Here is a 25,831-nt window from a genome sequence, read left to right on the forward strand (position 1 = left end):
ATATATATATATATATATATATATATATATATATATATATTTTTTTTTTTTTTTTCATATTAAAAGGAATTAATTCCTCGATAGTTAAAAAATACATAAATACATATTCTTCCTTTTAATATACGATGTTAAAATATTATTTATATAATTATAAATAGAATAATAAGTAATAACTAATGCTAAGACTAGGATGAGATTTCATTCTTATTAATTAAATGATTTTTTTTTTTTTTTTTTAAATTTATACAGTACTCTCGCCATCAGTTGCGACAGATAGAGTTTGTAATTTGGGAACTGAGTAATTTTCAACATGGCCAGATCCTCCGTGAATTCGTGAATTAGTCCGTTCTAAAGTAGAAGGTGCTGACGGCGTATCTTGATTTACTTTTGGCGGAATTGGCGGTGGACTAGTCTATATAAGTAATTAATAATTAACAATTTATCTATATTATTTTGTAAAATATTAACATTTTTAAAGATATAAGCTCATCCCGATGTTACACTCATCAAGACCTTTCATTTGAGTACCTACATCAATTTTTCATATATTTATATATATTATATATATGTATATATGAAAAATATATGAAAATGCATGTGGGTACTCAAATGAAAGCTCTTGATGCGTGTAACATCGGGATGAGCTTATATTTTAAAAAATGTCAATATTTAAGAAAGTAGATTTAAAAATAAATAAAATGATATTAAAATTACCTCTTGATCTAATATAGTTTGGGATCCTTGGAATGTAGTTGCTCTACAACTGATAAAGCTGCTAGTTGAAATATTTAGAGATTGATTTATCACAGAAGGCGGTGAAATATTCATAATATCATTAGTTCTTGATCGAGGCTCAAAATCTTCATAACTAAGATTATTTAAATTAGACAAGTGTTGTTGAAAATCTAAAAGGCTGGTTGTTGAAATACCCGAATCTCTCAAATCATTAGTGTCTCTTAAATTAGAAGCATCATTTGAATTATTATCAACCATATCATCCTCAGTGCTCCAATCAGTGTTACGTCGCTGAGTAGTTAATCGTTTAGGAGGAGCTGGAGGTGCGGGTATCCCAACAACAGTAGTTGAATTATTTGATTCACGTTTATCTGGTGTGCAACCACGAGGTGGTAGAGGTGGTGCTTGTTCTGGTGAGGTTGATTCGATGTTAATTGTTGTTGTTGTTGTTGCTGCTGTTGTTGTTATTATTGTTTCTGTTATTGTTGATGGTGGTCCAGGTTCACTCCAAGAGATTCTAATATTAGCTATAGATTGTCCATCTTGTCCATCAGTTGGTGTAGGCAACGAGTGTCTTAGAGGTAATTTTGGACTTAGAGGCTTACTGAGTGTCCTGTGATGAGTAAGTCTTGGTGGTGTTGATCCATATCCAACAGATCGGGGCCGTACCTCACGTTGTGGTATTGGAGGCGGTGTTCCATCAACTCGTGTATAAAATCCCTCGTCTTCAGGCAATCCATCACTGTCAGCATGTGATAATCTTGATCCTATGGTATCTAAAGTTGCTGGTCGTTGTTTATCATTGCTATTGTTATTATTACTATTACTATTACTATTACCATTACTGTTGGTGTTATTTATTGGCAATGGTGGCAATGGTGAATTAATAATACTGTCTTGATGAATAGTACGTTGTCTTGTTAAATTACCAAGGCTTTGTTTCAACTGTGTAAATCTTTCAATTAGTCTTTTGTGAAGCGGTTGAACTCCTGGTGGTGCTATTTGTCCATGAAGAACAAGACCTGATTCGAGTACACTTATTTGATCAAGAATTAAATTTTTTAATTTATTAACATGTGGTAGCATTTCAGGATTTTGTCGAGAAAATTCACCAGTCAAAAATGCTTCTTGATATTTTGTTATTCCTCCCATAACATTAGCATCTATTATTCCCTGCAATCTCATGCTAAATGGATTAATATTACGATGTGGCTCGGCAGTATATTGGGCGACCAAACGACGCAATTCATTTTCAACATTTTGCATTGTTTCACATGCATACTGAACTGGGGCCAATAATTCAGAGCGCCTTTCAATAACTTCAAACCAACGTAATATACCTGGCAATTTAGCTTCTGTAGTTAATGTTGTACGTTCTATCCACAATGATTTAAATTCATTTTCACGGTCAACTGGACCTCGGTGTAGCGGTCGATCAAATGTAAATTTACGTACATCATTTACCAAATAAAATCCTACAACACGTTCTGGTATTTCTCCAACTGTACATGCCAAACTACCTTCCTCTGGTATTGGTTTAACATTGCAAATTTGAATATCTACGATAAAAAAAATAATTTATTAAATAATAATATTATTAATAATTATTAATAATTGAGACAACTTACATTGACCTTCAGCTGTTATAATACTCTCATCCGGTGGGGAATTTTTCATTAGTATTTGCGCACTTGGAAATTCTGTTTGAAGTCTTTGAGTAAAGGCACCTATTCTCTCATACTCCAAACCACGATAAATGAATAATTTATTCTGTAATTTAATTAAAAAAAAAAAAAATTTTAATTAAATTATTATTTAAATATAATAAATAATTAATAATTAATATTTTAGTACAGCGCAATTAGTTTTAAGTTATACTATGTAATCTGTATAAATTTATTTAGTGACCCTGTTATTGGCCTTTTGGCTGTTGGGTTGTATTATAAAAGGAAGGAAATAAATAATTAGTAAACTTACCCGAACAAATAGTGGAAAACTGAGACCATAAAATCCAACACGAAAATATTCTGGTTCAGGTCTCAATTGGGTTAATATATTATCCAAAAATTTCGCTTGCATCTTCAAAATTTGACTGAGTTTTGTATAATCATACAAACGAGTTTCATAAAGCCCAGCTAGCTCTTTACAAAGTGGAATACCTTTTTCCCAACATTTACCACGATCAAAATAATGAATTATTTGATAATAGAGGAGTTCCTTCCTTTGCCACTCGGCTTGTTGAGGATGTGCATGATCAGCAGGTAGTATAGTCCCGTCCCAACTCAATTGATCAGCATAAAGTTTCATCGTAAATCCCGCTTCGGTATAATTTTCAGCTGCCAAATGGAGATCATGAAGCTTGTAAATGTATCTTAAATACATTTCCTTGCGATTGAATTCATTCTTGTAAAAATTCTGAAGAAACAATGAAATAGGCCCCATAAATATTTATTATTTTTTTTTCACCAATATTGAGAAAAACGATTAATTTATTAAACTACACAGAACAAGTATCTATTTAATAATAATCCTCTTTATATACTAACTGTGAAGAAACAAACACTTATATATATATATATATATATATATATATATATATATATATATATATATATATATATATATATATATATATATATATATATATATATATATATATATATATATATATATATATATATATATATATATATATATATATATATAAGTGTTTGTTTCTTTTCACGGTCAATTATCACTCGTTGCAATAAAATGAATTTAATGATCAGAGTAATAATATTTATATTATTAACGTTAACACGATAATTGATAACATGTAAGTATATTATTTTCTTACCAATAAATTGACAGTGCATGACATCCGTTTGTCACGGTTCTCGTCACCTTGTATAACACTTCGATAGTCTAAAAGTCGTTCCAGAAGCCTCGTAACTGAAGTAATAAATGCCGTTCCACTGTCTTTCCACGTTGGATCTTCTGATTGTACGCGATCTAATAGCCTTTGAATGGGGAGGAAAAAAAAAAAAAAATTAATACAAATAATGAATATAAAATTATTTTTTTTCTTTTAAATTAACTTACACAGCGCTAAGATGCTCCCTTCAAGCAGCATTAAAATTTTAATAAGCAAAATTAAACAAGTGCAAGGTGATTAATAAATAAATTATTTAAATAAATATAATACTCACATTGTATTAAATAATTGGCGGTATTCATCATCTCCTTTATTTTCGCTTATCAATATATCTAATTTATCAATAAGCTCAGATTCAACAGATTTAAAGCTGCCTCTAGCTCGCTGCTCGCACTCCATCATGTCGAAAAAAATATGCAAAGTTGCTTTACGTAGCTCACTTTCAGGAACAAGTGTCACTTCGAGAAATGGTCCAACCATACCCGGTATAAATTCTAATTTACGTTCACCCAAGTGGGACCACATTGACAATATTTGAAATCCCATAAGTACTCTCATATCACCGTATCTTTCAACTATTTTTTCACGTTTTACTTCAGAAAATTTTTCCAATTGAAGTGATGGTTGTGTTAAATAAGCAACTGCTAAATTAAAATAGGTAGACCACAGTTGAGAATCAAAATTACCATGAAGAAATTTAAACGCCAATGGTTGTGCCAATTCTTGTAATGATTTTAAAATAACATTATTAGTTTGCATTCTCATAACTAACCAATCTGGTGGAAATATTTCTTGACGTACAAGATCTTTTAATACTAAAAATACACGTAATAAAAAATCTTTAAGCTGTTTACGATCATTATTATGAGTTGTTAATTCTTCCCATAATCTTGCATAATGATACTCATCTAATTGTTGAATAAGCCCTATTAAACAGGCCACTAGAGATCCTAATACAGGACCACTTGCATTTATTATAATTAATATTGTTTGTATTAAAACGTCTAATATAGACAGACAAATTATTTCAATATCATGGTGAATACAATTATTTACTTTATTATTATCAAATCCACGTTTATATAGAAAACTTAATATTTCACCAAGTATATCTGTACATGATCTTAATTCTTCTCTTCTGGCTAAATGTATTCTTAAATGACGACAAATAGTTATTAATAATAAATTTCTACTTTCATCATCTTGAAATAATATTGATGTAACAAAATTTTTAATAGCCGTTAATTTTGCTTGAAGTAATTGTGGTGATGGATCACGTGGCACTGAATCAAGCATTGTACATGATAATTTAGATACTTCTAGTACCGGTAATACTACTTCTAATTGTTCAAATACTGATGATATTGATAATAATAATGCTACTTGAGAATATAATACAGTATCATATGTCAATTGAAGCATTTTATTTAATGCTGAAAATACACAGTATAAATCACGTTTGAAACTGTCCTCAAATTGTCCAGCGGTAGCACGTGCAAATAATAATCTACTTTGTATTATAAATTTAAATATATACTCAAGTGAACGAAAACATTTCATAATAGGCTCTTGTTTTTCAGCAGCAGTAACCCAATCAGCGCAATGTTGAACACTACTTAGTAAACCTTTATAAACTAACGCTGCTGCAAAATGTCCAGATATATAAGCATCTATAACTGGTTTGAAATGTTGAAATTTAGAATCCTCTAAATGACTAAATATTGAAACCAATACTTGAAATACTAATCCTGAGTGAGCTGTTGAATTACCATCCTCAGTATGAAACATTGCAAATAATGCATCAAGTATATCTTGTAAAAATTTAACAAGCTCTTCACCGTCTAAACGTAATACACGTCCCAAAGCTTCTGATATTTTTTCTGGATGCGCTTTCCATTGTAATAAACTCAATAAATCAACATTTTGAGTTAATTTTGTGCTACACAATAATGTTTTTATAAAAACAGCTTCTTTTGATGATCTTGTAAATCCTGTTACACTTTGATTATTTGATTCTCGTGCATTTGATGGCAATGATAAATAACTCAATGAATCTAATTTACTTTTTTCTTCGCATTTATATAAATAAAGCTCGTGTAAACCGTCTTGAATAGTAGCACCACCATCTGGTTCCATTAAACGGACAAATGCAAAATCAAATAATTTCTTGTCACTTTTTTCTCGAGCTAAAATTTTATAAAAATAATTTATACTTAATATTTTTTTTACAAATATATATATACATATAGCGGAATTTTTTTTTTTTTCAAAACTTACTGGAGCAATGACGAAATTCAAATCTTATGTGACTACCGTAAAATTTTTCAATTGGCACGGCTAATCTTACAGTTTCGCCCCAATAAGGGCTATTGTGATGATATATTACTAAACTTTGGTATTCCGAACTACCTTCCATACCAGCAGCCCCAAATAGACAGCCTTCCAGTGGTTTTCCTTCAGCATCAAGCACCAACATTGTTACCTACATACATATTAATAAATATTAATAAAAAAAAAAAAAAAAAAACAATAATAACAATTATTTTTGATAAAAATAAATTTACCTCAATATTTTTACCAGTTGATTTACCACCACGCTCAAATTCTCCGCGTTCTAGTCTCAGGTACAAATCATTTCTCACATCACCCGGCATTATGACATCAGAAAAACCAAGTTTACGCGTTAAACATAAATTTTTAAATAAATGTGGATGTTCATCACGAACTTGGGATAGTTCTCCATGTAAAACTCGGAGAGATACTACTATTCCATAATTTGGTTGCCCCGGTAATGGTGAACATTTATTATTTTTTATTATTTGTTCATGTAGTTGATGAAATTCTTTTTCTTCTCCTTGATAAACCTTAAAAAAAAAATTAATTTTTACTTTTATTTATTTAATTCTCAATGACTAATAAATAAATAAATAAATAATAAAACCTTGAATGTCATTTCAAGTTCCTCAGTATGATCCTGAGCAGCTTCAGCTAGAGATAAAACTCCAACTCCATGTGGCCGGCGATAGACAACTCCACCAGATTTATTTTTATTAGAATCAGAATAAAGCATACGACCACAACGCATAACATGAGCGATTACGTATAAATCACGACTAAGATCTGCGTTACCAAGATCAGTAAAAATAGTACAATTACTGTGAAGTTTTTCAACATAATTTGAAAAACCCTCTTTGGATATTCTAACGAGAAATCTTTCACTTAAATATTCATTGCGGCGAGAATCCCACAATGAAAAATATATTTCAGTGTCCTCTCCCACTGAATGTCCGAAATCTCGCATGCAAAAATAAAGATGATGAGTTAAAACTTTTTTTTGCTCTTTCCGACGAAGTGTTCCACGTGCTGATGCACCTTGAGAATTTTCAGCGCTCTGTAAGTGCTAAAAAAAAAAAAAAGAAGAAAGAATAGTAATTATTATAATCATTATTTACAGTATAAGAATATATTCTTATCATTATCATAATAATTACCACATGGTAAAGTTCCACTACTGACATCGAGTCTGGTTCGACCATGTGTGCTCCTTGACGTGGAACCAAATCTAATCCAAGTTTTCTTAAACATAAAAATTTTTAAAATAACATAAAATAAATATAAAATATTTACCTTAAATTTATAGAGAATTTTTTTTTTATTCATTTAATCAGATGTTTTTTAAAATTATTTTATTTACTTAAAGACACCTATTTAAACTGTAGATTAATATGTGTCTATTTAATAATCGTGTAGTGGACGGAATAAAACTATGTTATAGTACATATCGTGACGCATTCATATTTCTTGGAAGACATTCAACCATTAAGAAAGTGCATTGATATACATACTTGCAATTTATGTATATTTTTATATGATACTGAAATTCAGAGACATCTGATAATTTTAAGAAATTTTTTTAATTAATAGATTTATAGCAAAACAAATTTATTTAAAAAATTTTACTTTTAGAAACTCTACAAAATTATAAGTACAATTTTTTATAAATAATTTTCTGGTCCTAGTTTTTTATTAAATAAAAAATTGTCAAGTCTCTGCTAATTTTAATGTAATATTTTTAATAATAATTATTATTAACCGACATCTCAAAATTACTATAATTTTTTTTATTGAAAGAATTGTTACAAAAAATTTGAAAAAAATTTTTTTGTTCCAATTTAATAAATGAAAAAAATTAAAAACTTTAGTATTATAAATTATAATAATATTATAACAATTTATGTGAATTTCTATATAGATAATAAATTATAATATGTGCAATATTTTTTAATTAATAAACTATAAATGACTTTTTCGGGTAATTTAAAAATGTTTTTTTAGAATTTTTTCTGTGTATTAAAAAGAAGATAAGAGACTCTCCTGGTTGATGGAATGTCTCAAAACCAATGTTAGTTATAGGTGTATTAATGGTAACAGATACACTCCAATACATATATGTATTTATGTAAAATATCAGTAAGAATACTAATACACCAACCAAACATGATATAAAAAATAATTGGTAAAAGATAATAAATAAAAGTGTAAAAGTGTAAGAATGTAAGAGACTTCAATGCGTGGATCAGAGACTGAAAAGTTCACCTAATGTTATATCTTCTATCCTATTCTTTTATATAGTTTATACTTAAGATATTGTTAGTAAGTATCTTTCAGTTAAGTGCCTGGGTTATTTCTTGGTGTCTTGCTGTTTTGGACCTATGTCCCTTTCCAAAGATATCGGTTATATTATTCTTGTTATTTTTTATTCGCTGGTTTTTGCCGGTACCTGTTATAAATATATATCTACATACTTAACATTTTTTCGCGCTTACCGTACTACTATAACAATAATAATTACAGAATTTAAAAAATACATATATTTCTTAAATTTTATTAAAGCGTATTTTATTAAATTAAATAATACTAAAATTAGCAGATAGTTGACAATTTTTTGAATTTTATAAAAAATTAATCAGAAAAAAAATATTCGAAAAAATTTGCACTTATAATTTTTTTAAATTTCTACATGTGGAATTTTTTTCATAATTTAATTGTTATAAAAATTAAAAAAAAATTTAATTTCAGTATCATTAAATTAAAATTTTTTTCATTAAAAAAAAAAATTATGAAAAATTCACTTATTAAATATTAACAGTAGTATTGATCTGATACAATATATTTTTATATAATAAGTAATAAAGATGTTATGAAATTAATTATAATATGAATTATTGTTATTATTAAATCGGTTTAAATGTAACTTGAATTGTATCAATGACCTTAATCACAGTTCAAGGTGTAAAAGATATTAAATGTATTCTAGAGATAAGTCTAAGTTACAATTTCCAGTATGTATTAGAGTAATAAACCTAAATAATTTTTTTTTATTTTAACAAATTATAATTTTAAAATTCAAAATTAAACTTATGATAATCAGTGCACGGAATTTTCCTATACAACGAAATAATAATAATAATAATAATAATAATAATAATATCATAATATAATATAATAGATGTCAGGGTTAAATCTCGCGAGTTGTAAGTTACAATACGAGTCAAGTCCTCTCTCCTCAATTACAATTAGTCCCATAATACCAATCCTACATTACGTGTTATTAAATGTACTTTACCTTCCGCTTTACTCAATATATACAAATACATTTTTATTATTTTTTTTTTTATATTTGTTCATATATTATAATAATAATACATGAGATAATTTAATGATAGATTGTTCATTTTATAATTTTCAGTTTTTTTATTAAACTTCAATATGAATATATAGAATAAATAAAATATTCTTTTATATTCTTCTTCATAATTTATAAAATTATTATTGTGTTAAATATGGTATCATAATTGCAACTAATAGTATAAAATTCTCCATTATATTTTAAACATTACATATTTATACTATTACAATACAATAAAATTTATATTCAAACGGAGAATAATAAAAAAAAGCGAAGAATTATTAATTACAATATAAAAGCTTGGTAAAATTAGCTTTAGTTTCAAGCTTAATACGCTATTTGCATAATACACGTTACGCTTAAATCTAAATTTTAATTTCCATCTCCAACAGCAGCAGCAATTTTAAATCTCCAGCAATCTTGAGTATGGGTAAAAGTTAAGTAAAGGTAAAGGAGAAACAGGTTCTCGTTCTCGTTTTCATTCTCAGCATGGTATTCACCGTGCTGCAAACCTTGGCTTACCCATCTAACACCATCCAGTACTTCACCATATACCTATTTCATGTTATATTATGTATAATGTATATATCTATAGCTTTGTCTGATCGGTCTCTTCGAGTCTGTTCAACTTATCCGGTATATACAATTTTCTTGGTGTTAGTACATATTAAGAATTCAGCCATTCAACCACATATTGGCGGTGGTTACTGCATTCTATTTATTTATCATTCCATGATGATGATAATGATGATTTTGATGGTATAGTTGAAAAAAAATAAATGTAGATACGGACGTAGAAAATACAAAATCTCTTGTTAGGGTCCATACGTACTGTCTAAGTATGTAATATTAAAATGGTTCAAGATTTTGTTTTCATTGAAGAATTTTAAAACATTTGTACACCTGGATAATGTAAATTTAAAGATAAATATTAATAAGTACATTTAAAAAAAAATATGTATATAATGATATTTAATTTTTTTTAACAAGTTAATTATAGCAAGAAAAATTTATCTTAAAAATTTCATCTTTAGAGACTCTAAAAAATTATAAATGACATTTTTTAAAAACAATTTTCTTGATTTAATTTATTTATAAAAAATTAAAAAATTGTAAAGTGTCTTAGAGGCTCTAAAAAATATTAAAAAAATTTTTTTTGATTTAATTTATTTATAAAAAATCAAAAAATTGTAAAGTGTCTGCTAATTTCAATGTCATTGTATGTACTGGTATTTTTTTTTAAGTATAATATAGTACTTACATATTTAATATAAAAGAAGAAATGGTAGGTATAATATGTTAGTATATGTGAACGTATATGGCGGGTGGTGGGGCCCACGCAACTTCACCAGCAAACTAATAGAAAGAGAGATACAATAATTCCAGGCACTAGCACATATGTACAGCATACAGGCACAGCCAGTTGGTTCTCAGTCCAGTCACTCAGAGTCGCTTTTCGGGCCCTGAGTTGGCGCGACGCGCGTCTTTTATAACCGCTATTTCTTTTTTCTTTTTTTTTTTTCTGTTCTTCGTTGAGTCGAGTTGAGCCCTGAAGCCTGAGTCTGCCCAAGCCCCCAAGCATCGAGTGCTTTTTTCTTTTATTCAGTGTTGTTTTTTTTTTTTTTTTTAAATTATTATTTAACAAAAATATATTCAACTATCCATTAACAAAAATTAGAAAAAAAAAAAAAAAACAACAAAATAAAATAATTTTGTGATAATTAAGAATTTGGAGTTTTATAAAAATTAGGTGAGGTGATTTACTCTTAAATTGTGATTGTTATTATTATTATTATTTTAATAATTAAAGTTTGAAAGTGAATGTTTATTGTGATTGTTTTTTTTTTATCTGATTCAAAATAACGGTAAAAAAAAAAAAAAGAAATTTAAAATTGTTGATTTAATAATCGGAGCGTCATATTCGTTAATAAGTAATTAAAAGTTATTATATACACTATCAACATTATACAAGATACATACGCAATTGTTTATCTATTTCAAACATATATATTAAATACATGTGAGAGTAATAAATTGAGTCAAGTCTTTAGAATTAACAATCTAGCCTCGAGCTACTAGAACTGTTACATCAAGCAGTTTCTGTTGTAAATTTTTCATACACCATAATTTAAAAAACTAGAAAAATAATTTTTTACACTCGGTACCTATCATTTGTAATATAATAATAATAATAATAATAATAATAATAATAATATTTTAAATAAAAAGGGCACTCAAGTAAATCGAGTATTGCTTTCACAGCCTTTCATTATTATTTATGAAAATTAAGTTAGCCGACATATAAAAATTTTTAGAATTTTTTTTTATTGAACAAATTATTACAAAAAACTTGAAAACTTACGAGTACAATTTTTAAAAAATATTTTTTTGTTCTAATTTAATTATTGAAAAAAAAATTAAAAAATTTTAAACGTTGGCTAACTTTAGTATTATTATTATTCAATTAAATATCTACATAACTATATAAAATTGAATACTCATTACGATAAATTATTCAATTATCGCAATCATGTTTTAAAATCTTATTTTAAAATATTTTTGTTATCAAATCTTTTGAAAATAATCTAAACTATACAGCAAAAGACTATAGTTTAAAATTTTTTGATAAATCAACACTAGGGTGGGTCAAAAAAATCGAATAATTTATTTTTGATTTTATACTCTGAAAAATAGGTTCGTAGACACCTAAAAAGAATTCTCTCCAAGTATAAGCTCTTAATTATAACGGGAAGGTCCTCCGCTTTGCGGGTTTCTATTTTTTTCGAATAATCAGATAAAAAAATTTATATCTCGCTTCCAACTGCTTGGAAAAATATTCCGTGGCATAGATTTTGTGAGAAATTGAATGCTTTACAAAAAAGGTCTCTTATGACTTTTTCAAAAACTCAACCGATTAAAAGATATTCATAGTTGAAGTTTGGCTATTTTAAGGAAAATATTCGTTTTTATTATGAATTTTATAAGTCGATGAAAAAAATTATTTCGGATTGCGGAACTCATGATTTTGTAGGAAATTTACTGCTCTACAAAAATGGTCTCTTATGATTTTTGATTAAGTGAAGCCGTTACGAGATATTCATCGTCAAACATTAACGAATATCAATATTTCCAGTTTTTGATCAATAATTCGATAAATTTTAATTTAAACTATGAGTTTCAGGAAAATTTACATAAATTTGAGTTTCGATCGATAAAGAAATGTTATAATAAGTTAGATAAAGAATTATTGGAATTATCATTGATTTTCCTTGGAGAAATGCCTCAAGAAAAGATTTCTTTCAAACGTCCTGGTGCTGTTCATCATACTAGATGGATGGCTAAGGCCATTTATAGTTTGAAAATGTATCTATTCAGAGATGAATTCAAACTCTCTCAGAAAGAATTGCATGGTCTTCGTCATTTCTGTATTTTTATAGTCACATTGTATTTAAAAGCTTGGTTTTCATCAACTTCTGCAACAACTGCTGCTTATCATGACTTGCAGTTTATGAAAAATTTATTGGAGTACAAACATATCAATCCTTTGATTTCTTCAGCTACGTGTGAAAAAATGATTTCGCACTTATGGTATTTGAGCGATGAACTTGCCATTTTATCACTGTTTGACGATGGCGTTCCATTAGAAGTAAAAAAAAAGTATTGTTGAAGCTGTTAATACTCGTGAAGGTACAGATTCTAAAGCTAAAAGATTTGTAATTGCTAAAAAGATTTGAATTCATTGGCGCAGAGAACTCTGAGTGACTTTGTGTCTAAAAAGTCATTAAATCTTTTCAAAATCTTCGATCTACCGTATGACTTTCTTGATGTCGATGTTGAATTATGGCCTACTAATGAGAGTTATCTCGAAAATAAAGAATACTTTCAACAACTAAAAGTTGTCAATGATTCAGCAGAGCGAGCTGTTGCATTAGTTAGTGAATATAATCAATGCTTGACAAAAATGAAGAACAATTCCAGTACTTATTGCAAGTTGTCAAAGAACATCAAAAACATTCCCAAATTGTAATAAAAGAAATTATTTATAGTAATAGCGTACTGTTATGTTAAAAATATAGACAATTATATTGCAATTGATAAATCAATAAAAAATTTATCTATAAAAAAGTTAAATACTGGTTGTTTCTCACTTGATTCAATACTTTTCATATTAAATTTGACAAAGAAATATGTCATTCACTTCAAATTAAACTAATCATTGGCTATATGTCGAAAAAATGCTCTAATTTCTTGTTTTAATGCAATCAAACAAGCTCAAGACTGAAAACAATATTAAAAAAATTGTTTATAACATTTCTTTATCGATCGAAACTCAAATTTATGTAAATTTTCCTGAAACTCATAGTTTAAATTAAAATTTATCGAATTATTGATCAAAAACTGGAAATATTGATATTCGTTAATGTTTGACGATGAATATCTCGTAACGGCTTCACTTAATCAAAAAATCATAAGAGACCATTTTTGTAGAGCAGTAAATTTCCTACAAAATCATGAGTTCCGCAATCCGAAATAATTTTTTTCATCGACTTATAAAATTCATAATAAAAACGAATATTTTCCTTAAAATAGCCAAACTTCAACTATGAATATCTTTTAATCGGTTGAGTTTTTGAAAAAGTCATAAGAGACCTTTTTTGTAAAGCATTCAATTTCTCACAAAATCTATGCCACGGAATATTTTTCCAAGCAGTTGGAAGCGAGATATAAATTTTTTTATCTGATTATTCGAAAAAAATAGAAACCCGCAAAGCGGAGGACCTTCCCGTTATAATTAAGAGCTTATACTTGGAGAGAATTCTTTTTAGGTGTCTACGAACCTATTTTTCAGAGTATAAAGTCAAACATAAATTATTCGATTTTTTTGACCCACCCTAATCAACACGCTTAAATATTAATTTTTTGTATTTATTTGTGTATATAAAAATTTATATTTTTTTAATTCAACTGCAATATTTAAATTGAATCAGTTAGAAATTAATCAGTAATCTAATCTCTAAATTGTGACAATTTCTTCATTAGTCATTTCATTGTTAATAATTACTAATTTTATATATCCTATATCTAGTGTAATATAGTTAGTAAAATAAATTATGAGTGAGTGATTATTATTTAACTCATCCGGCATAAATTATAAAGCTGAGTGCACACTGCACCGAGTTTAATTTTAAAATAAAATAATAGTTATAAATTATATTTTATTATTAAAAAAGTTAGCATTACTGATGGTCTAAATAGTTTAAATTTTATGCTATAAAATAATTAAAATTTTAGAAAAATTAAATTGTCAAAAAGCAATGTATAAATAAAAAAATTTTTTCTTATGTTAAAAATAAATTCTTTCAATAATTAAAACAAATCTAACATTTAATACATTTGTAATGAATTTTATTCGTTTAAATTGAGTCAAATGAACTCAAGGACTGTCAGTAGTTAATATCAGTATTATTATTTGTAACTATTGTTTAAATTAGAATATTTAAAAATGAATTTGAATTATAAAGTAATATTTTGTTAATGATTAATTTAGTTTAGTTTATTGTGGTTAAATTTTATTTAATAATATAAGGAATTTATCTGATAAATAATTTTTAAGAAGAGTTTCTTAATAAAAAAATTTAATTGACGACTGACCTCTTAGTTATAGCACTCAATCAATTGGTTAATAAACCCCAATAAATGTATATACTATACTATTTGAAAAAAAAAATATTTCTAACTTGTTTTTAAAAGTGAAATAAATTTTTATTTTATAGATAAAAAAAATGGCAGTTTTTGGTCTTTTGTCAGCGGTCGCTGGTTTTGTGAAAGTGAGGTTCCTAATTGACAAGGCCATAATTGATAACATGATATTCAGAGCTCATTATAGAATCACATCGGCAATTTTATTTGCTTGTTGCATCATGGTCACAGCCAATAATTTGATTGGTAAATATATAAATAAATAAATAAAATATAATGAATTATTTTAATATTTAAATAATGTATTTTATTTCAGGTGATCCTATCAACTGCATCGCTGATTCAGCAGTAACAGAACATGTAATAAACACCTTTTGTTGGATAACGTACACATATACACTTCCAGACAATGCATTAAAACCAGTCGGTACTCATGTAGCAGGACCTGGGCTTGGAACAGATATTGGAGAAAAAAAATATCATTCATATTATCAGTGGGTTCCCTTTTTACTGTTTTTACAAGGAATACTCTTTTATTTACCTCACTGGATGTGGAAACAGTGGGAAGACGGTAAAATTAGAATGATTTCTGATGGCATGCGTGGTCCACTTATTGAAACTAAACAAGAACGTCAACAACGTACATCAAGACTTATTCAGTACATTCTTGATACGTTACATTTGCACAATAGTTATGCTGCTGGTTATTTCTTCTGTGAAGCATTGAATTTTGTCAATGTTGTAAGTATTTCTAATATTTAATTTTTAATTATTAATTAAAAATATATTTATTATTAATTATTATCATTATAATCCAGGTCGGTAATATCTTCTTTATTGATACATTCCTCGGTGGTGCTTTTCTTACATATGGAACAGAAGTTGTTAAATTCAGCCAGATGAATCAAGATGAACGCAGTGATCCAATGGTTGAAATATTCCCACGTTTAACCAAATGTACATTCCACAAATATGGTGCTTCTGGATCCATACAAAAACTAGACGCTCTTTGTGTACTTGCTTTAAATATCATTAACGAAAAAATATTTATATTTTTGTGGTTTTGGTTTATCATACTGGCTATTATGTCAGGCATTGCGTTGCTATACAGTATGGCTGTTGTTTTATTACCCAGTACAAGGGAAACCATTCTTAAAAAACGATTCAAATTCAGCACAGCATCTGCAGCTGGTAATCTTGTTCGTGAAACCCAAGTAAGTATATTGTCATTTTTATTTTTTATCATCATCATTACCATTTAGTTTGATAAATTTTTTATTTTTAGGTTGGAGATTTTCTTTTACTTCATTTGTTGGGTCAAAATATGAATATGATGGTTTTCAATGAAGTATTGGATGAATTATGCCGTCGTCTTCATGTTGGTTCAAGCAGTGGTGCGTCACCGACTTCTGTACCGTCGGCACCAAGCACTTTAGAAATGTCACCAATTTATCCGGCAATAGAAAAGTTTTCAAAGGATACCGAGATATAAATAACATAATTATTAGTTGCTATTTGTGATAATACACTGGTGCCTTAATTATTCGATTTTAAATAATTGGTATAGTAATTTTTTTTTTTAACAAAATAAATAACAGTATAAATTTTATTGTTCAAGTGAGGTACTTATTTGTTTTGAACAATAATTTTTTTTTTTTTTTTTTTTTTTTTTTTTTTCGTGTTAAATGATCTAGGAAAAACTGTTAAAACTTGAATAATTTTTATTTTATTTGAATAGTAAAAAAAGTGCAATTATTATGCATTATTCAATTTGATTATATGTTATAAAATTTTACAATTAAAGCTAACGGTAAATTAGAAATTAAAATTATAAAAAAAGACATGTTTTGAATCAGTACAATGGTGTGTTATGTATGATTCAATCGATTTTTATTGCAAAGCGAATAACGAACAAAGATAACCTTTGATCAATATCAGTGACATATTGTCATCGAAACAATAATTTAATTGACAAAAATGCATTTGCACTTTAGAATTATTTCTTATTAACTTTGAATCCATTTAGTAATTAATTGATATCATTCTTATTGATGGAAATATATCATTTGTTCCTCATTCTTCCATAAAATCGTCAAACTAAATATTATTATAATTATAATATCTAGTTTTATAATGCAAATATTCCGTCCAGGGCATATTGTATGTTATTGTGTTCAGTAAATCATCGAATTTTTACTCATCAATTTTTATAAATTAATTTATGTAGAAATAGTTGCTCAAATTATTAAAATATTTAAGTGCCAAAATTATTTATCGATTATTGTAACATTTGATACAATAAAATCTATAAAATTTTATCATTTTTTCTTCTTTGTACTTTTTCACAATTAGCTCTTTGATAAATGTCCTCGAGCGTAGACAATTAGTTTTTCAATAACTAAATAAATATATGAATAAGCTTACTTTGTGTTTAGTATTATTTTATATAATCAAGTAGACAATAAAAGGAATAAAAGGTTATTTTTCTTTTGAATCCAGAAAAAAATAAAATAAAAAATTAAATCATAAGTATTTACCATAAGATGTAACAATAATTTTATTAAATTTTAAAATTGTGCGTGTCAGTGCCCTGGAACTATTTTTTTAACAATTAAATATTTTTATCTTTTTTGTGAACTAATTGAAATTATGTAAACTATTTATAAGTTTTAATATATAGTTTACTTATTCATTTATTCACAGAGCTTATTTGTACTTGTATTAAATAATAAATAAAATTATAAGTAGCCTCTCAGTATCGAATTGCTTTATAAGAGATAAGAAGTAGCTTTGTATTTTTATAATGAAAAAATATGTCATAGCATATTCTTAAGTGATATATACTAATCATAATTATATGCTGTAAGTTCATATATTTATGCGTATCAAAATATCTGTTATTTTTAAATAATAATGAGATGATTAATGTCAAATAAAAAAATTTTTTTAAATACGTATGTAATTATTATTAATGATTTTTTTTTATTTTAATTTAATAATATATTTTATTATTATTATTTTTTTGTCATTCAAGTCTGTATGAATAATGATGAATAATGCGAATACGATTTCATCAGTTGAACATTTGTAACAAAACATTAACAACGGTATGACTATAAAGCGCAAGCTGAATTATGTATTTAAAAATAATTTTATATTAATTAAATATTTTTAAAAATATGATAAAAAAAATAGATTAATCCAAGAATATAAATTTTTAACTAAGTACAATTTTTGAAACAAAATAAACTACTTAGAAATGAGTAGGTAAAAAAATCTCAAAACCATTGTTTATTTTAAAATACTTTGCCCAATATATTTTGAGAACTTATTAAGATAAAAAAAAAATAAAAATTCATAACTACGATCGGTAAAGACCCTGAGATTAAAAGTAGTAATAATTTAACTGATCATGCTGCTAAACTTACCGGTTTCCCCAGTCGACTTTGTTGATGATTCTTAATTTCAATTCTCTCGTTTGATCTGTGGTCAACGTACCACCTAGAAGCTGTCGCCGCCACTCCAACAGCTCTCTCATTACTTTCCTCAGAGTATTGAACTTGTAAATTTCTCGTTCCTATAAAAAAAAAAAAAAAAAAAAAAATACACACAAAAAAATAAATAAATAAATAGAAAAACTATGCATTATAAAATATTTATTATAGATAAAGTCAATGTGTCATGATAAATATTAATTTAAAATTACTTAAAATGATGAAAGAATATTAAAAATAAATAATAAACATAAAAGTTGACAAAAAAAAAAAGATAAGATATATGGTAGTTGGGAGTATGACTACATTGGTGATTCACGAGTAAGCCTGAGTGTACTTGTGTATTTGCTTGGCCCGAGAAAGCCATTCTTTAATATAACATCCGGAGATTGAACAGAGAAGAGAAAATAATAAAAAGTTGGCAGACATTTACTTACCACATAAAGTCTTTTCCAGATTCCACCCCATTCTCGTAGAACTAGAGTAACTTCGCGTACAACAGGATCTTCTTCTGGTATCACTGACTCAAAAAGTCCTTCATTTTCGATTTTACAGGGTTTAAGATGAATATAAGAACTCGGGAATATTCCTTTAACCGCTCGATTTTTGGTTGAAAAGCCTCGATACCATCCTAAAAATAAAAGTAAGAAATTAATTATAAAAAAAAATTAATAAAAAAAAAAAAAACAATTACCTGCACACTCTTCTAAAATGTGAAGCGTATCTCCAATTTCCAGTGGTAATCCATATCGAGTATCTCCTCGCCAATTATAAACGGCTTAAATCATAAGACATTTTATTATTAACAAACTAATTTCTCAATTGATTGATTAATAATAAAATAAATTAATATTAGAGTAAAAAAATAGATTTATATATTTATAAATTCATATTATGAACTTTGGACGCCGGATGTCAGTTGACAATGTGTGTATGATACAGGCTTCCGGTTAAAGCTAGAAACATTACAAGAGTACGAGAGATGCATCTCAATGAGCCTCTACTCCCTCTTATTTCATTTATATTTATATTTATATTACATTATATTATATTATGCCTGATGTATTACAAAGTGTAGTTATACTGGATGATTATTCTTGGCTGTTGGTTTGTTGGTTGTCGCATCCTTCTTTTTTACTACTAAAAAGTCTCTATATATACTGATGCTCTTGTGTGTAGCTTGCAGTCTCTTATACAGCTCTTTATTTTGCTTTATTTGTATTTTACTTGCTGAATAGTTTATGGTATATGCAATCTTAATCACTAAGTACTCTTGTTATTACTATTAGTGTTTATGTATATCTATATGTAGATATATACACCAACGCCTCGATGGTTCCTCTATTGAAGAGTCTGTATTCTCTAGACTTATTTCTTCTCTCGTCTGACACACGTTTTTCTTTTTTCTTTATTCTTCAATTTTTTTTCATCGTTATTTTTGTTACATACATTAAATAATTATTCCCATATTAATTTAATAACCAAACATAAATTTTATAATATTTAAATAAAAATAATGGACATAGTATTAGTTTAGCAGTAATAGTAGTAATAAAACATGGATAGAAATAAAAAGGACTAAAAAGAAAAAAAGATTGAGGGTGATTCTCTAATACTAATACTACTACTACTACTATTGTCCTATTCTGCATAATAATAACAACAACAATAATAATTTTATCTTTCTTTAACTCTCTGGTTTCCCTTACCAGGTTTTCCCGGGGATTCGAATCAATAGCTCTCCCTTTTGGTATATAAAACATTATTTTCGAGGGACGCACGCGAGTACACAACTTCTTCATACTCTGTATGTGTTGGGAATAGAAATAGCGGAAAAAAAAAAAAAAAAAAAAAAAAAATAGGGTAGTAATAATTTATCACCAAGATTTTAAAATTATTAATTAAAAACTATTTTTTTCCTAAGGAATAAACATAACTTTTTAACTTAATAATATTTTTAAAAAATTTCCAATACATTGTATATATTTAAATTAATCTTAAATCTTGTTAGATTACAGAGAAAGTTTCAATTATTACTGCATAAAAATTTTAATATAACTTGTTCTATTCGTAACGATAGTTACCTATAATGAAATATAAATGAGTTAGCTATTTTTAATCGTAAAATGTCGAACAATATGTAATAATTTTTATTTTATCATTTAAAATATTTTGCAGTCAATGCAAAAAAAAAATTCACGCATACTTCATTTTTAATATTAAATATGCCAATATTTTATTTTCAGAAAAAAAAATTACTAGTTTTTTGCATATTAAAACCAAGTCATTGAAATATATAGTTGCGGTTTTTATATTTATATACTCGATATAATACTTTAATAAATTACATATCTTAAAAAACAGTTATTATTTTTGTTTACCAACTTGCGTGGCACCCGGAACGTTTTAAGGTATGTAATAACGCGAAAGCAGTAATTTAACGACATTACAGTTTCAAGTACAAACATCAAATATACTTTGAAAAAGTAATATCAAATTAAAAATAAAAAAAAAAATTCATCATCAATTTCTAAACAATATTATAATTTGTTGATTAAAGATAATAATTTTGACTAACTAATATAAAATAAATAGTACGTGAGAATACGTGACATGAAAGTTTCAATTACTAAATTACTTATAACATGTTAAATACAAATTTATTCAACCGTATAATACTCTCTAAGTGGATCCTGTTTCAAATGCTATCCGATCCACCTGATCTATACATTTTTTTTTATTTTTATTTTTTTTTTTTAAATAACTTACTGTACTATGCCCATTACCCTAAACACTACCATATGTAACAAGATTAATCATCCTCCATTCTTTAAAATTCTTTAAAATAATACATATGTATCCAATAAAATTAATATGTAAATATTAATTGATTTGATCGGATCAGCCGTAATCAGTCGTCAGTACTGAATGAAAAAATCTGGCGATACAAAAAAAATATTTTTTATTTAAAGCTAAATAAAATCTTTGAAGAAATCTCAAGGAGTTTTTATTTAGAACCAATTGATGATTGTTGAGTCTTTAAAAGACTGGCCCGGTACTTGTTGTTACATTGCCATATCAAATACCCGTTCCTTCATTACATTTACTTTATGTAATTATTATTATTATTATTAATGGTGTATGTAGATATGTCATATACATCATTGTTAGGTAGTATATACTCGAATACGATCAATGTATGAATGGACCAATACATGAGAGTAGCAAAATATACGCGCGCGCACACGTTGAAACCAGCGTGTTCACGTTAACGGAGCACGTTCCTTTTTGTCCATCCTGTTTAATTGGCATTTAAAATCATTGATCATTTTATATTATTTAAACACTTTACAGTTTGTATGTCATAATTAAATAAATCGGGATCTGAAAATATAATTTAAAAAAATATTTACATTTTTTAATTTAAAAAAATGTTTCCTCGAGCACTCATCAACTCATATACATCAACAATAAAATTAAGAAAAAAAAATAACAATAATTGTATTGATTAATTTTTGACAGATAAGGGGCCTAGTATCTAATGTAAAAAATGAATAAAAATCTAGAAAGGTACTTTAATAATATTTAATTAATGATGATCATGTTAAAACTTACCAACGCCGTATTTAGTTGTCTTAGTGGTAGTCCACATTTTAATATTATTGTTACTTTGTCTACATATTTAATTGTTATTATTATTATATTTATAAAATGTTTATCATCATATTAAATATGAAAACAACACAAACATTAGAACTTGGAACACTGGGTGTGTTGCTGCACACCAGATACAAGTGCCACACGCGCAGCCACACGATTTTTGCTTAACTAAAACTAAATAGCGTTGCCGTGGTGCGACACCACTCGACCAAAACAGCTATCACTTTTGATCACGTGGTCATTTACAAATTCAGAAATAATAAGCAAATAATCAATTTTTATAATTTAAATTAAAGATTCCTTTAAATTTATTAATTTATAAAATACGTAAATATTTTTTAGCGTATGAAAAAATAATTTTTCAATTTTTTTGATAAGCTTATTCAATCAATATATAAAAAAATAAATTTCTTAAATCAAAAACTTATAAAATTTAATTATCACTAATTTTTTTTTTAAATCAACATTTTTGATTAAAATTTTATCTATTATCAATATAATTATATTTTGAGTAATAAATATTTGATATTTAAATTACTTTTATTAAATTTATTATTACTTTTAAAATAAATACAATTCTCGTACATTATTGATACGATGTGACGTATTTAAATGATTTGATATTTACAATCTTCAAATAATATTTAATAAATATGGTGCAATAACTGTTGGATCAAGTACTGCATCTAAATGTTTTCTTTATTATTAAAATTTTTATTTTATTTTTTTATGTTGTTTGGTTTACTAGATACAAGCTAGATAAACTTGCTGATTGCTGCATCGAAAATAGATGTAGATAATGAGTTATTTAAAAGTTTATGGGCTTGCCAAAGTAAGCAGCTAAATGAGCTTCTCTTAAAGCTTCCGCACATGTCTGAAAAAAATAAAATAAACAATAATAATGATGATAATAATAAATAATAATAAAGTTATAGTACTAATATACATACTGGATGTGCGTGGCACACTCTTGCAACATCTTCAGCACTAGCTCCGTATTCCATAGCAAGAACGGCTTCATTTATAAGCTCTCCAGCGCCTGGACCAACCATATGTACTCCTAAAATTTTATCTGTCTTCTGACAAGCTAATACTTTCACAAAACCATCAGTCTCAAGGTTTGTTTTAGCTCTTGAGTTTGCCATAAACGGGAATTTACCGACTTTAAAGTCAATACCTTCTTTCTTCAAGTCTTCTTCAGTTTTTCCAACCCAAGCTACTTCCGGGTGTGTGTATACGACACTTGGAACGCAGTTGTAATCAATATGTACAGCACCTAATTAAAATTAAAATTTTGTTAATAAAAATTCTTCAATAAAAACATCGATAATTATTATTAAAAAATATATACCTCCAGTAATACCCTCAACAGTTATAATTCCTTCATCTTCAGCTTTATGCGCCAACATTGGTCCGTGGATACAATCACCAATAGCAAAAATACTTAAAAAAAGAAACAATTTAATTTTTATAGTTACATTTTTTATATGAATATAATTAAATACTGTTAAAAAACAAAAAAAGCAGTAAAACTTACTTAGGTACAACAGTCTGGAATCGATTATTTACAGGAATTCTACCTTTTTCATCTCTTTCGATACCCATATCTTCCAATCCTAAATTTTGAGTATAGGGCCTTCTACCAACACAAACTAAAAGTACATCACAACCCAATGTTTCTTTTTTACTGGGATCTTTAGCATCCTCAATTGAAACTTTTATTTCTGATCCAGTTTTTTCAGCCCCAGTAACTTTAGTACTGAGTTTAAAATTCAAACCTTGTTTAGCTAATATTTTTTGCATTGTTTTACTGACTTCTCCATCAATGCCAGCACCTCCAATCGTTGGCATAAATTCAACGGCTGTTACATCAGATCCCAATCTGTAAAATTAAATGTAAATAAAATATCTAATTATTTAAAATATTATTATGAAAAAAAAAAAAAAAAACATTAATTACCTTTGCCACACGGATCCTAACTCCAAACCAATGACACCAGCTCCAATTACAATCAATCTCTTGGGAACTGGATTTAACGATAAAGCACCTGTTGACGATACTATTTGTTTTTCATCAATTTCTAGACCACCAAATGGCGTTACCTCACTACCAGTAGCTATTAAAATATTTTTAGCATTTATTGTAGCAGTAACTGATCCATCTGGACCTAATGCAGACACCTGATTCTTTCCAGTTATTTTAGCGTGGCCTTTTACCCATTCAACTTTATTTTTTTTAAACAATCCGGCGATACCACCCGTAAGAGCTTTAACAACATTATCTTTTTGTTCTAATAATTTATCTAGATTAAGTTTTACTTGACCAACTACAAGCAAAAAAAAATTTTAATAAAATTAATATAAATATATTAATATTAATTGATTTATTATTTATTATTATTATTTACCATCAACTCCTCTATTAGCTAAATCACCACTGTGAGCCATGTGATAATAATGAGAATTATTTAAAAGTGATTTTGATGGAATGCATCCTACGTTAAGACAAGTACCGCCAAGTGTTGGATTTTTTTCAACACATACAGTTTTCATTCCTAGCTGCGCTGCTTTAATAGCAGCAACATAACCACCTGGACCAGCACCAATAACTACAACATCAGCATCTAGGGTACTTGCGTATCTTCTTTGCTGTAGAACTGATAGTGTTGGATTTATGACACGTTTAATGCTTCCAGACTATAAAAAGATTTAACAATTGAATTTGTCGTTTTAAATAATTATAATAATCTGATTATTATGAAAATAAAAATAATTATAAAAATAGTGATAATTAAATTAATTAATAGCAATTCTTGTAAATTAAAAAATGTCCAGAAAAGGTTAACCTACACCCCATGCAAATTAATTAAAAAAAAATAAATAACAATGAAGTACCTTAACTGTCGCCACTAAATTCCATAAATTTGCCTGCATTGTGTCTTTTTTGAATAATCTTTTGTTTTAAATGAATTAATTTATTTTACAGATGTATCAACCAGATTATAAAAAAAAAAAAATCAGGCAGTGAACATCGAAAATTACTAAAATTTTTTCGGGCTATCGTTTCATAACTTCTAGGTTTTAATTATCGAAATCTCGAAAATATACTATCGATATTGGTTTCCGGTGGAAATAAAGATGACGCTAGCTGTTGTGTTATTGATGCGCAATTTAGAACACATAAAAGTTGAATGATATACCAAAATCAAAAAATAAATGTCAATAAATATTAAATTTTGCTAATTTTTTAATTATTATTAAAAATATATCCTTTTTATTATTTTATTACACTATTAAAGAAGCTTTTTTTTTACATTGCATTTTATAATACTGAATTCAGCAGTCAGCTGTTAATTTTAAAAATTTTTTTAATAAATCAATTACAATAAAAAAAATGCTTCTAAAATTTTTCACTTGTAATTTTTATTAATTTTTACATGTGAAAACTTTTTAATTTAATTTTTTTTATAATAATTTAATTGCTAAAAAAAATTTTTATATCTGTCAACTTCAGTGTCATTGTAATTTTCTAAAGAATATTGTAATTAATTTGTAAATTAACTATTTTGAAGTAAAACTATTTAAATGATTATTTTTCATAATAATATGTTAAAAAAAGTAAATCATAATTAAAACATT

General features: G+C 26.9%; 3 protein-coding genes across 4 annotated transcripts; 1 reads left to right on the forward strand and 2 right to left on the reverse strand.

Moving 5' to 3' along the window:
• Positions 1 to 24: 24 nt before the first annotated feature.
• Spg (dedicator of cytokinesis spg) lies at positions 25 to 22,332 on the reverse strand. 2 transcript variants are annotated; one of them, XM_074253582.1, is made up of 15 exons: positions 22,148 to 22,332; positions 19,227 to 19,310; positions 18,970 to 19,163; positions 18,467 to 18,615; positions 7,141 to 7,225; positions 6,591 to 7,049; positions 6,214 to 6,513; positions 5,927 to 6,131; positions 3,924 to 5,835; positions 3,817 to 3,834; positions 3,572 to 3,734; positions 2,713 to 3,150; positions 2,364 to 2,505; positions 715 to 2,294; positions 25 to 412 (listed from the first exon to the last, which is right to left on the reverse strand). In XM_074253582.1, exons 1-15 carry the CDS (start codon positions 22,182 to 22,184, stop codon positions 242 to 244), a joined length of 5,937 nt encoding a protein of 1,978 aa, XP_074109683.1. In that variant the 5' UTR covers positions 22,185 to 22,332; the 3' UTR covers positions 25 to 241. The 2 variants fall into 2 exon arrangements, with proteins under 2 accessions (XP_074109683.1, XP_074109684.1); XM_074253583.1 differs by lacking the exon at positions 3,817 to 3,834.
• On the forward strand, positions 10,627 to 17,075 carry Inx3 (innexin 3). Its single transcript, XM_074253584.1, has 5 exons — positions 10,627 to 11,088; positions 15,113 to 15,284; positions 15,355 to 15,779; positions 15,857 to 16,252; positions 16,324 to 17,075. The coding sequence occupies exons 2-5, from the start codon at positions 15,122 to 15,124 to the stop codon at positions 16,528 to 16,530; spliced, it is 1,191 nt and encodes a 396-aa protein (XP_074109685.1). The 5' UTR covers positions 10,627 to 11,088; positions 15,113 to 15,121; the 3' UTR covers positions 16,531 to 17,075.
• Positions 22,333 to 22,726: 394 nt separating the features above from the next.
• LOC141534244 (dihydrolipoyl dehydrogenase, mitochondrial) lies at positions 22,727 to 25,248 on the reverse strand. The gene is made up of 7 exons (XM_074253471.1): positions 25,088 to 25,248; positions 24,601 to 24,889; positions 24,153 to 24,519; positions 23,730 to 24,074; positions 23,544 to 23,635; positions 23,143 to 23,468; positions 22,727 to 23,066 (listed from the first exon to the last, which is right to left on the reverse strand). The coding sequence occupies exons 1-7, from the start codon at positions 25,124 to 25,126 to the stop codon at positions 23,001 to 23,003; spliced, it is 1,524 nt and encodes a 507-aa protein (XP_074109572.1). The 5' UTR covers positions 25,127 to 25,248; the 3' UTR covers positions 22,727 to 23,000.
• Between the last annotated feature and the right edge of the window lie 583 nt (positions 25,249 to 25,831).

Source organism: Cotesia typhae, unplaced genomic scaffold, assembly GCF_013202065.1.
Source record: "Cotesia typhae breed Kobodo isofemale line unplaced genomic scaffold, CoteBio_Ctyphae scaffold_13, whole genome shotgun sequence".
Classification (NCBI taxonomy): Eukaryota; Metazoa; Arthropoda; class Insecta; order Hymenoptera; family Braconidae; genus Cotesia; species Cotesia typhae.

Excerpts from the sequence above, each read along its gene's own strand:
- Inx3 (XM_074253584.1), top strand. The coding sequence starts at position 15,122 with ATGGCAGTTTTTGGTCTTTTGTCAGCGGTCGCTGGTTTTGTGAAAGTG. Across the intron at positions 15,285-15,354 it reads CACAGCCAATAATTTGATTG|GTGATCCTATCAACTGCATC; the intron begins GTAAATATATAA and ends ATTTTATTTCAG. Across the intron at positions 16,253-16,323 it reads ATCTTGTTCGTGAAACCCAA|GTTGGAGATTTTCTTTTACT; the intron begins GTAAGTATATTG and ends TTTTATTTTTAG.
- Spg (XM_074253582.1), bottom strand. The coding sequence starts at position 22,184 with ATGTGGACTACCACTAAGACAACTAAATACGGCGTTG. Across the intron at positions 5,836-5,926 it reads TGAATTTCGTCATTGCTCCA|CTCGAGAAAAAAGTGACAAG; the intron begins GTAAGTTTTGAA and ends ATAAAATTTTAG. Across the intron at positions 413-714 it reads AAACTATATTAGATCAAGAG|ACTAGTCCACCGCCAATTCC; the intron begins GTAATTTTAATA and ends TTACTTATATAG.
- LOC141534244 (XM_074253471.1), bottom strand. The coding sequence starts at position 25,126 with ATGCAGGCAAATTTATGGAATTTAGTGGCGACAGTTAAG. Across the intron at positions 24,075-24,152 it reads TTAGGATCCGTGTGGCAAAG|ATTGGGATCTGATGTAACAG; the intron begins GTAATTAATGTT and ends TTAATTTTACAG. Across the intron at positions 23,469-23,543 it reads TGTTGAGGGTATTACTGGAG|GTGCTGTACATATTGATTAC; the intron begins GTATATATTTTT and ends AATTTTAATTAG.